This window comes from Sinohyriopsis cumingii, chromosome 18 (assembly GCF_028554795.1).
Source record: "Sinohyriopsis cumingii isolate HCF-2022 chromosome 18, ASM2855479v2, whole genome shotgun sequence".
In the NCBI taxonomy this organism is placed as follows: Eukaryota; Metazoa; Mollusca; class Bivalvia; order Unionida; family Unionidae; genus Sinohyriopsis; species Sinohyriopsis cumingii.
Genome location: NC_142978.1, coordinates 33866815 through 33879905, shown reverse-complemented (window position 1 = coordinate 33879905; position 13091 = coordinate 33866815). Strand labels below are relative to the sequence as shown.

Below are 13091 nucleotides of genomic sequence, written 5' to 3'. Positions count from 1 at the left end.
TTTTTTTAAAAAATGGTTACCAATGGAATTTATAGACTGAATATGACTTCATGCTACAAGCCTTTGTAAAATCCTGAGCAGAACTCTGTGCATCAACTTTTAACTTACCTCTCATCACTCTTTGCTTTCCTTTCTGCCCTATCTCTCTCCCATTTAGCTTCCCATTTCTTTATCCTGAGGAAGACATGAAACACAAGTTTAGACTTGGAGACACGAGGATTACTGTATATACCCCAGCCTCTGTAAGTGTGGGCTATACAAATACTTTCTAGATTTAGACATGAAACAAACTCTACTTATCAGATGCAAGATCATCTGATGCAATGCACTGATCTTTTTAATTATAAAACATGTCTTATACATATCATGGCATAAACTTTTTTTTTACCACAGTGGAACAAAATTTGATTGAAATTTAGTCTCTGGAGTGACGTTATGTTCAACCAATTAGATACAGATCACCTCATAAATAATGACAAACCTTTCAACAGACACTCACAGGAAAGGCACAACTGACCTTTTGTACACAGGTTCATCTTTAATAATTGGTTTTGAATAAATATCACTGAATATCATTATTATATCAAAACTGTTGTATGTCCACTATTAAATAAATACATACAATAAGTGCATATGTTGTTCTCTTTGAAATTGGTTCCAGACAATGTTACTATCTCCAGCTCACTTTTAATCCATGCTATAAATTAAATCATCACTGACTTAACGTAATCATCAATCTTACTATGATTTGTGCACCATGACAAAATATTCTCTGGTTGGCAGAACTGTACAAATTTCATTTAGAAACAGCTGCTCCAGCTTTATAAGTAATATATGGATATACCAGTTACTCAACTTGTCAAAAGAGAGTCTACTTATGTGAAAAGCCTGTGATGTGTAGGAAATTTAAAGAAGCTGTATGTAGGTATTCTTTATGACCCATGAACTGAAACTTCACCTGCCTTTTAAATACTGAATGACCCCTGACCCTAATGAAAATGGATGTAACTCATATCTACTCTTCAAGACAAACCTTTTCCTTCAATTTTTGCATGCAAATAAATGGAGACTGTGAACTATACATATCACACTGGCTGGAAAGGCAACTTTCATTTCTGCTGCAATAACACAACTACTTTTCTCACCATCCAGCATACAAGCTGCAATTCTCTACCAAACAGTAAAAACTTCCTCGCTTACAAATTGGCCATGTTGATACTTCTGAGTTATATTGTCAGTGTGATTGGTGTACAAGCGTAAGTAAAATAAGAAATATTTAAATATCAATGCACCTGATATTCTTTTGTCTACACAATGCCTTCTTCACAAAGCACAAATTTAGTTTGCCGACTGAGTGATCTATTGAGAATTCAGTGATGACCTGCTTTCTCGCCTTCATAGGGATAAGAAGAAAAAAAACTTTGTGCAAGCCATGACTTGTTGCAAATGGTTGATCATTGGATGCCCCAATCCAATAGATGAAGGGCCCATTCCATATGGATAACCTAACCCTTTTTGAGGAAAATGTCGGCCAGGACACTAAGTGTGTCAGGAATGTGTCTGATTAGCATGTTGATCTGAAGATGGCAGCACTGATGAAGAAATAACTAAACCGGCACACACAGGTTGGGCAATATATAATTGTTAACATGCAGGGAGTTGATATTTAGACTTAATAGAGAACTCGAAATTGGTAAACTTGTTGCAGTAAACAAATCAAAGAAATGTTTGCCAAGTCTGGTGAACAGGGACATGAAAGCAGGCATCTTTGAGATAGAGACTGATGAATACTTGTCTCTTTCACGAACATTGGCATGAAAATGACTTCATTGAGGTGGCTGGAATCTAAAATCGATCTCAACTTTCCATTTTCCTTTTGGTATGGAACAGCCATGAATAGAACTTGGAGTGCTGTATCTCCTGCTGAAGAATTTCATCCTTCTCTTGCTCTGATGGCACATTCATTATAAGGATAGAGGAATAAAGAGGAGGGGGTGCGATAGACAAAATTCAAAGCCTCGCCTAAATGACTTGGTTCACACATTTGTTTTGAGAATGGAATCACTGGAGCATGATGCCCCACAGTAGACTATCTGCAGGTGGTAGAGGTATTAGGCCACCACTGGGAGACAGGTGGCTTCGGGGGTGGAGAAACTTGGTTTCTTAAATCCTCTGTAATGATGCCTCCTAGATTGACTCAGCTGTTGTCTGATGGCATAAGACTGAAATGTGAAGAATCACACTTGGAACGTAAAAGGTCCCTTTGCTTGGCTTGCCTATCTTCCATACAATGTAACAAGAACTGCTGGTTCCTAAAATGAGGTTCTGGTTGGAGCAGCTAGTTGAAGGGTCAGTCCCTGAGTTGCCTGCTTCCAAACTTCATCAAATCTACTCCCAAACAGCAATGACAAGCCAAACAGAGTCTTCCTTAAAGACAGAGAATGATTTTTTAAAATTTCTTTTCTTTTTTGTGGAGTACCAACATGCATTATGAAGTATCAAGTTAAGATTAGCAAGGGCAGACAATACAGATGCCATCTAATGGTGAGCTGCTTAGTTAATGACTCCTAGGCATGTTGGTTGGATGAGTCCCCACCACCACCATCTGAAAATCATCGAGGCCAAATCTAACATCGATCCCTCTTCAATGTGGTGGGATATTTTATTTTTAATCCACTTTTAAAAAGGTAAGGGTAAACATGTCAACACTGCTAAAATGTTTTTTTCTTCATATATCAAACAATAGGAGATCAGTATGATAAGTGGTCAAATGTGTCTTGTACCAGACTGTTATTGGACTGCTTTCATTTCAAGATAAACCATTCCCTGCAGCAACAATGATGTGATGCCATCATCTCTATATTATTTATGGCCAATGCCCATTGGGTAAGCAGTGAATGAAGGAGAAAACAATCCCATCACACGATTTTTTTCTGTACCAGTATGGATGGCTGGTTCAGAGAGTATGGCTGGCATGGTTACTGTCCATGTAGAAGCTCTTCCAGTTCATGCAAATACCGGCCATACCGTGGGCATAGCTGGATGGACAGATCTATCACCAAAATCCCTGTCATAATGTGATTGCGTTATGTTATGCCAGGTGAGATGGATGCTAAGATGTCTGTAATTGTTACTGTATGTAGCCACAGGCATGTTAGGAGAGACAAATCTATCATTAAAAGGTCCATAATTGTAGAGATATGACCTGGCAAGATGGACAGATATATCACTAAGATCCACGTGACTAATGGTATGTAACCGTAGGCATGTTAGGACCGAAAATCTATCACTAAGATATCAATAACTGTACAGATATGTAGCAAAAGACCTGACAAGATGGATTGATCTATCACCAAGATCCCTGTAATTTTAGTTCTGGCTGTAGCCATGTTAGGACTGACAAATCTATCATCAAGATCTCCATAACTGTACAGTCTGGCGAGACAGACAGCTCTATCAATAAGATCCATGTAATTTTAATTCTGGCTGTAGCCATGTTAGGACTGACAAATCTGTCATCAAGATCTCCATAACTGTACAGTCTGGCGAGACAGACAGCTCTATCACCAAGATCCCTGTAATTTTAATTCTGGCTGTAGCCAAGTTAGGACTGACAAATCTGTCATCAGGATCTCCATAACTGTACAGTCTGGTGAGACAGACAGCTCTATCAATAAGATCCCTGTAATTTTAATTCTGGCTGTAGCCAAGTTAGGGCTGACAAATCTATCATCAAGATCTCCATAACTACAGTCTGGCGAGACCACAGCTCTATCAACAAGATCCCTGTATTTGTAACTGCACGTGGCCATAGGCATGTCAGAATGGAAAATCTATCAGTAATATCTCCGTAATTCTCAAAAGATGAAACTGCAGGCCTGGTGAGATGGTTGGACTTGCTGGCCTGACTGGCTGGATGCCCAGCTCAACTGACTGGACACTCACAAATGGCTTCAGACTGCTATATGGCAGTAAACAGTAGATCCATTAATAACTGCATGCGCCTGGACTTACAGGCCCGAAGGCAGATGCTCAGACATGTGGGAGGTTCTTATGCCACCTGGCCTGCCCAATAATGGGGGTTTACTCCTCCAATGTATACAAATTAATAGTAGGAATTTTAAATCTTATGTCACCCTCTTTCATTATCTTGGTCTGTACAATCTCATGCCATATAGCACACACACACTGCATCATACTGTCAAAGCACATTTTGTACATGCAAGGCACAACTAATGCATGACTTGTAAAGTCTTGAACTTGCTGCATTTATTACACTTCATTGACAGGTTTCCTTGAAATGATAAGGTAAAACAAAACAATGACAAAATATATAAATTAACAATTCATCATGTTAATAGGTCACTAAAACAATACCTATTACTAACTGGGTGAGTGAACAATAGGCATTGTGAGAGAAACCATGAATAGCATCATGCATCAATGACTGCCTCTTGTACCAAGTAGTCTAAAAATTGTAAAGTCTGAGAAAGTGTTGTTGTTGTTGTTGCAGGGTTTAACGCCTTTTTTCAGCACAAGATAGGCTATACATGGCGGCCAGTATTAATGGTGGAGGAAGAACCCGGGAAAACCCCAGAAAGAACCACTGACCCACAAGAAGCTACTGGCAAGCTTTCTCACATACCCTCATTGGCAGAATCTGACACTCGAACTGCCGCAGACAGAGGTGAGATGGCAGTGATCTGTAATGGAGAGCACTTTAGACCACTCGGGGCCCCTCTGAGAAAGTGTAAAAATTTCAAACAATATTTGCAAATTCAAAACATAATATTTACTACTGGCTTATGAATGAATAATAATCCAAATAAATCCTAAATCCAATATGTCTGGTTTGACTTTGGATTCAAGAGAGGTGTCTTGTACGATGGCGTTTTATTGAAGTAAAGCTTAAAAACTAGCAACACCAGGGTGACAAGGAGAAGTAATGGGCAAGAGTTATTGCCTTTTGTCTATATGACTGACCGAAAAGACAAGTTTTTGTCTCTTTTGTAGGACTGGATTCAAGAGGTAGCAGGCTTATATCCAAACTGTTAAAGTGATTGAGGAACATATTTGAAGAGAAACTCTCCATTCAGAAATAGGTAAATGTAATTAAAACATGTACAGACATGCATATTGAAAATGTGCATGAAATAAAACCATATATGATTCACAAATTATACTTTTATCGGTGGTTTACTTGCCATCTCTAAGGTCAATGTATCATTATATTGGCCATACCGTAAAGATCATACTGAATTTGATTCTTTTAACAAATACATTTGATACTGCAATTTATAACACAACAACATCCCTCCATGACAAAAGATATAAACTTGTGAAAAATATTGATATATTATTTGGTTATAAAATTTTGTAAGAGTTTGATATACCTTTAAGTTAGATATTCACTTCTTTATTTGAAGGACTTTTACTCTTCATCTCAATAGAGAAGATTTTAAACCACATTTGCACATGAGATTCAGTCCCAATTAGATCCCCAAGCAACTAAATTACTTCACCAATCAAATCAGCTGCTCATCATATGTGAGTTATACTTACTTCTCTTTGCCTTTTCCACGGCAGCAGCAACAACAGCAAATCGTGATTCCAAGGATGATAACACCTCCAATTACACCGACTGCGATTATCAGGGCCTCATAATTAACTGTAATGCACCAAAGACTGATTATTTTAAAAAAAGGAGACAATTTAGACTGTTTAATTTAAGTCTACACTGTTTCATTTAAGTCTACCTGCAAAAGACTAGAGGTTGAATTAAGAAACCCTACTTTTGTGCCATCAGTAGAAAATAAGTTTAAAAAAATAAAATGAAGAAAATAAATTGAGGTCACATCCCCTAAGAAAAAAGAGGCTCAAGTGGAGTTAACACTGCTCATATGGCATTTTGGTCTGAACATGCTAATCACAAATGTGGTAATAAGGTAAATGAATTGGGTTGAACTGTAAATAGTTTTTAGTACAATAGTTGCCATATGGTTCCCAACTAAAAGTAAAGTTTGAGTGTGAAAATGAAAAACTGTATAAACATTTTACAAAAATGAACCACACTCCAGTGGCCTAGTAGTTAGAGCATCTGCCTCGGATGTGGGAGGTCGCGGGTTTGAACCCCAGCTGAGTTACACCAAAGACTTATAAAAATGGTACACCACTCCCTCGATAACTTGCGCCCTGATAACTCACAAACCTGCTTATAACGTGGGGTCAGGTGTGTATCCCATTTTTTATACCAGAAAATACCCTAAAAGTTTATCCCTATTCTTTGAACTTGAAGAAAATCACGATTAAAATTGGTAACGGAAACTTTGATGTATTGTTTGTTTTACCATCAAAAACAGTAGATAGGAAGTGGAAATTATAATCAACACTTTGAAATATCAAATTTAAAAATAGGTCATACAATTTTTTACATTTTCTTTCCATATGACATTCCTAGTACACTGCAATTAATGATATTTAAGGAAATCTCATCAATGAAAATGTCAATTACACCAAGTGGAGGCAGCACTTTAATAAATAAATACAAATTAAATAATTTTTTTATAAACTGAAATTTGTGCTCTAGTTCTATCTATTAATTCCTTGTAAGTATAATCGTCTTAAATGCAATGCATTCTCTTGTAATTAAACGTAAAATGCATCAATCTACCGTAATAGCTATGTCCATGAGAGTTTCTCTGAGAACCTAATTAAGTGCTGACCATGTTTTGATAACTGACTTCCGGAAGTATTTGTTGTATTGCTGTACTGAATTAAAAGCTGGCCTCCTTTGTATTACCATGTTAATTATGTCTTTTGAATCAAATAAAGGAGGTGGAATAAAACAGAAGTTAAAAGGCATGAAAATCCTACAACTTAAAATCTAGCGGCCCCGGTCATATGTTGGGTGAACTCACATCATTTGATCAGTTGAACACTTATAATGTTATTGTGTATGTCACATAAACTACCTTAAATTAACTGACTCTTTCATAACTGTGATCAAAGATAGCAAGGCAGCCAAGCAAAATAAATACATTGTAAAATAAAGAGCTTGATTTCACAGATACGGATCATTGTGGGCAAGTAAGTTTCAAAGAATTCTTGAACTGGCACTTAGAGATATCCTCAAGGATGATACGAAGTTTAATTATTACTTCCAATGAAATCATGTCATCAATAGTGTACTAATTGAAAAATACACAAATTGAGTTTTGACACAGACGATTGTCTCATGAAATAAATGTCACATGTTTTTGACATTTGACAAGGAATCTTGTTTGATGGTATAATAACAGTCAGTCTAGTTACCTACTAAGCAGACTCCTGATTTGGCAGGATAATATTAAACACCTCTACGGGAACCATACTCATCAAGAAAACAAAAAGCAGTGATGTAATACAGATTGTTTCGCGTACATGTGATGGTTGTTGAAACCAGTTGGAATGATCTATCATATGTTAGACATTTGGAAAAAAAACGTTATTTAAACAGAATAACGAACAAACTTCATTAGAAAAAGCATGTTATTAAAAATTATTATCGACATGATTGTAAAATGAGGATTCAGTCAATAAACAGCACAGTTCCCTAACGCCGCTCCCCCCCCCCATGGTTTTCTCGATGTCAAAGTGATTTTTTCTCTCCATTTTTTGAGGTCCCTTGGTAATTCACGCCTCACTTATAGTGTGGTCTATGTTTGTCGACCCCATTGTGCGCAAGTTATCGAGGGAGAGGTGTACTAGCAGCTGCCTCGATAGGTGCTCAGCATGAAGAGGTTAGTGTTAGGACTGAGTGGCCTGGTGTCTGGATAATGTGGCCGGGTGGGACATCATGCTTGCTATATGTCTGCAGCTTGATGCCACAGTGCTAGATATCACTATAAACCGCCACACCATAGACATCATAGCAATATGACTGAAAATTTGTTAAAGCTACGTTAAAAATCCAAAACACACACACAAACATAAACCTACCAAAAAATAATGCAAACATGAAACAGAACAAAATATACAAAAATCAACATAAAAGATAAAGGTAACATAATGTAAAATCGTAAAAAATATGGTCTAAATTATTATTTAAACTGCATTCCCTCACAAAGTCCAACATTTTCACAAGTGGTACATCATCATACAGTTTCTTGATGCAGTTCAAATCTCAATACTTCTGCCTCACAGGCATCTTCGCAAGCCAAGGATTTGATATGTTAACCCTATCTACACCTTGGCATATCAGCAGATATTTCTGTGCTTTGGGTCTGTGAATTTCATTGGATGGGGCAGGAAGCTACCACATCCAATCAAAATCAAGTTGTACAAATTCAAACACTGTTGTTCCTACTTGATCGAGAGAAGGGGAGCACACAACTTGAATGGACTAAATAATAAACAATTTTCCAATGCCGGTCTGTGCTGAAATAAATATCTTCAACTCAAATAAACCTATAATGGTTTCTCTCTGGTACACATTCATAGTTTTGATACTATACTTACAAAGTATCCTTTTGAAGTCAATTGGCTCCACCATTTTCAGCCAAAGCACAATACACTGTTGTTACACGCTATTGGTTAGTTGGCTTTACATAATAAGTGAAGAAACTCATGAAATCCAATAGATGTTGCTAGGATAAAGCACTAAAATATCTGTTCAATCCACCAAGGTGTAGATAGCATTAACATATCAGAACCTTGTCTGGCAAAGATGGTCTCATAGGATGAGCCTTGAGTTGGAATACATCCAAGTCAGGACAATTTCCAACTATTTGGCCAAAAACTGATTGTACTTGAGATGTAACTTAACTGTGTTTCCACTTTGTGTGACTTCAGCTCTACTTACCAGATGGTGCATCATCATATTTTGTACAAAAGCAAAAGGTCTTAATGTTAGGACTCTACCCATCAAATTTGACCTGATATGCTCCAGCATTTTTGGAAGAGTCATTTGATTAAAGTATTGTTTTTTTACCCAGCGCTAAACAATCCTGACAGCCTGATGCCCAGGGCCCCTCTAATTTCAGACTGAAACTGACCATCCTTTGGCTGAGTTAAGATAAAAAGGAAAGCCTGACTAAAATATTTGGCAAAATCACTTAAGCATTTTTTTATGCTCTTCTTTAGGTGCTATTGCATTGTTCAAGAGGTTTCTAGTTAAAGTTTAATGAAAAATAATTCAGCTGTCCCTTGCTCATGCTTACATTAGTTTATCAAAACACTGGTTAAACATATACTAATTAGCATCTATGAACAACAAAAGTATAAACAGAAACTGTATAAATGAAGGCATGCTTCAGATGCTAATGAACATAAATAATGTTGATCTACTGAGTAGGACAGACATTGTAAGGAACAATTAGACAATGGCTGGCCTCAGGACCTGGTGGAAAACTGCATTAAGTTAAATATTTTTGACAGCCAAATAAATAAACAAGTCAATTTAATATGATTTTGTTTTCATCTTTTCATATTTGAAGTGTAGCAATCACAATGTCATGTGACAAATAATACTACAAAAGGGGCAACTTTTGGGCATAAGGAAATTGGAGTCTGGGCTAATGGAAAGTCAGGGCTGGTCATTTTTTTAGTAACCAGTCCTGGGGTGTGTCTAAAAAAAAATTCGTTGAACACTGTTGCCTATTAAATGTTAGTGACAACAGTCATAAATGATGGCAGATAACAAATCAATTACAGTTTACAATGCAGCTGTTATGGAAGTCACACCATTACAAATGAAGCCATCTCAGACACAACTCTGACAGGTCATATCCTAAGAAATATTTATACCAAATTCAGAATAATCTTTGCATAGGGAACATCTCAAGAGTCAAAACTGAAACTGTTCATTATTTAAAAAAGCAAACTGATGTTAAAGAGTTCTTGTGCCATGTTGTATAAAGAGAAATACTTGTATAGTTTTTGATAAGAAACAGAAAAGCAGACATTAAGACAGACATAGCCATCACTGATTTTTGTATAAATGTTTCTTTTTCTAAATATATATGACCATGTTTATTTGGTATATAATGATTATGATATATGTAATTATATTTATATTTTTAACATCTCAATACATTCAATTTTTAACTCCTCAAATAAAAAATGCAAAAGTATAGGGAAGGATGGTGTCTATTCCTTGGGTGCTATTAGTTGATTGTTTGCTTTTTTTTACCATAGCAGCAATAGTTTTAGTAAACAGATGATGTATTGTTATTATTTAAAGGAATATGTATTATATTACCAATTCTGTCATGATCATTTAAAAACATCATCAACGTCTTGACTTTTTAAGAATCTGTCCTTGGCAATACCCATATTTTGGTTTCAGGAAGTTTTGGGTCTCTTTTGTACTATTAACAAATTTATGTTGCACTACCTATTAGACAATGAAAGGACATTTTCTATGATGAAAAGGATCAAGAGAAAACAGGCTGTCACAGAGGTTGTGCAATTACTGTGTGACAATCAGCACAGGGTTTTGCTGCCATAAAGACTTAAATTTTAATGCAGCAGTGAAAAATATGTAAGTGAAGAAACAAAGTATATTGTTTATTACAATTTAAAGACTAATGAGTTTTTACAATGAATCAAGTTATAACTTAGCAAATCTAGAATAATGTGTAAATACATGTATATACTTCTTGTACATTTCACTGAAAGGTAATGTAATACTGATATTAACATGTAAAGTGGGTTTTTTTTGTTTGTTTTTTATAAATATGGTAAACTTATATTTTTAACAGTATAGTTGACAATTATGAGTAAATAATACTTCCTGTATAATGGGAATACCATTTATAATAATGAGCAACCTATCCGAATTTGACATCAACCATCTAAACTTTAATTTCCTATTTACAATTAGTAGTCATACTAGTCTTGCAGGTCTATTTCATTTATACAGTATATACATATACCTGAGGAAACATGTAATTGTTATGAGCCACCCTATCCCACTCTGCTACAAAAAATATAAGTTGTCACCATTTTAAATAAATAGAAAGCATGACTGTTCACACTGCCATGGTTTGTTTCTATTTTCAATTCAACTTGTTTGATTACAATATGAAAAGAAAATATCAATGTAAATTTTCATTATGAAATTATAAACATCAATATGACACTGAACTCTTGAAAATGGCAGATTCTCAAAAGAGCTACAAGAGCCTAACATCCCCGATTCCCCCACTGCCCGTAAGAAATTTATATCTCAAAGATGGCACATTACTCAATTATACAGAGCAATACATGTGAGTCTGTTGAGGAGTATGTAAAATAATAAAATAAAATGGAGATTGTCTTACGTATAATTATATTTTTTATAAAAGGTATGCAACATATCAATTCTTTTATTAAAATTGTATACAATTTTATATAGTGGCTTGCTATTAAGGCCATTAGGATACAAAAGTATAGAACTTATGAATCCAGTAACTTTCTGTTATCAGTCTATTCACATCTCCATGCACAATATTGATTGGCATGAAAGAAAAATCGAGTAGAAAGTGATTATTCATTGTCTTATAAACTTTTTGAAGTGTTGTCCAAGATATTGTATGCTACATTTTTTATATACAGGTTATCAAATAAATCAGTTGATACACAGTGTTATAACATCGAGAAATATTTCTTTTGTTTTGTGTTGGAGCTACTAAAACAAGTATTTTCTCTTATATCTGTACATTGCAAGTACCGATGTCTGTTACATTTAGAAGACGAAAGATATTTTTTTAAATATGTTTTCAGTCACTTTAGTTTTAATTAAAAACATCTTGCAAATTCTTGGGTCTTCTATAAGCAAGAACTAGTTTATTCTTGTAAAGTGTTTTTCTGCTGTTTCCATTTGATAAATTTAGAAGACTCCAATATTTATTAATGATAAGGCCTATATTAGGTAATGAAGGATTATTCTGTGTTATGAAAGGAATTATATTTTTCTCTATTGTACATTTTGCTGTGTTTAAAGCCTCATGCTGAGTAAGATTACGGGCTTTGCTTAGCACGGAATCAATTATATGTGTAGAATAATTTCTATTTTGGAAACATGTTTTTAATTCTTTCAACAAATGTGTTGAGGAATATGTAAGAAGTTTAACTTGTGACTTGTTAACTCTGCTGCCGAAAGGACAGTCTCAAGCAACTGTGCTCCATTGGATTCCACCTGTATGTGCTGTGTGTTATTTAAGGCAGTTTTCACTTCTGAATCAAAACATACACAAGGTGCTTCACGGACTCAGGACCACAGTTTAAAGAAGAACTGCCATGCTTTCTTACCCCAACAAACTCCCCATTTGGCATCAGACAAGGAACATTCATCTGTTGGGATGATGGATTTCTTCAATTTACAAGTCTTGGCACCCTGACAGTACACACACTGAAAACCAAAAAAAAAATAAAAATAACATGAAAACAATAGTATGAATAGCCATGATCTTTAAGCATAAAAAACAGACCTTTCAGAATTTATAAACTGCAACTCATTCTGGACTATAAAGATTATTATAGTACCAGTAATGCCATAATAACAATTTAGTCACATATCCTTTATCACCCACTCCGCAAGTGTAAACAAAACCAGGCAAGCCACTTGCTTTGCTTTTAGCAGGGGATATTGGGATACTCTCCATCTGTCTGTCTGTTATGTCTCCTCCTAAACCAATGGAGGTTGGGATTGGGGATTCACTAAATGTTGTAATTACGTTGCCTTGGAAGAGGGAATCATCTTTGGCTCACACCCATCAGGTCCAAAGGGGGGGGGGCAAGTATAGACTAATTTCAATTAGACCAATGGCAATAACAATGTATCAATGTAGGACATTGCATCATTCAAGCACCACATTGGCTTATCCATTATTACAAGGTGTAACTGTTCATTGACATGTTGATATTACAATATTTGCATTGATGCAAGTATGGCTCAAGACACTAATTTCTATTTCATCACAATATAATACTGTAATGGGCAGGCAGTACAGCCATGCAATTTTTCAGTAAATGAAGCTACTGAATTGTAACATTCTCAGTGTTACAGAAAACTGGTAGATGCTGTTGACATATACAGAAAATTTATATGAATTTCTTCACTGACACATATT

The 13091-nt window shown here is 35.6% G+C and overlaps 1 protein-coding gene across 2 annotated transcripts in view; it reads right to left on the bottom strand.

Moving 5' to 3' along the window:
- The window catches only part of LOC149776355 (pituitary tumor-transforming gene 1 protein-interacting protein-like), a 44912-nt gene that overhangs the window by 21348 nt on the left and 10473 nt on the right, over positions 1-13091 (bottom strand). For both annotated transcript variants that reach the window (XM_089942885.1, XM_089942886.1), the window contains exons 3-5: positions 12271-12370; positions 5563-5668; positions 109-174 (exon numbers count right to left, since the gene is read on the bottom strand). In XM_089942885.1, coding sequence (XP_089799011.1) covers positions 109-174; positions 5563-5668; positions 12271-12370 — 272 coding nt within the window. The remainder of the gene's footprint in view (positions 1-108; positions 175-5562; positions 5669-12270; positions 12371-13091) is intronic.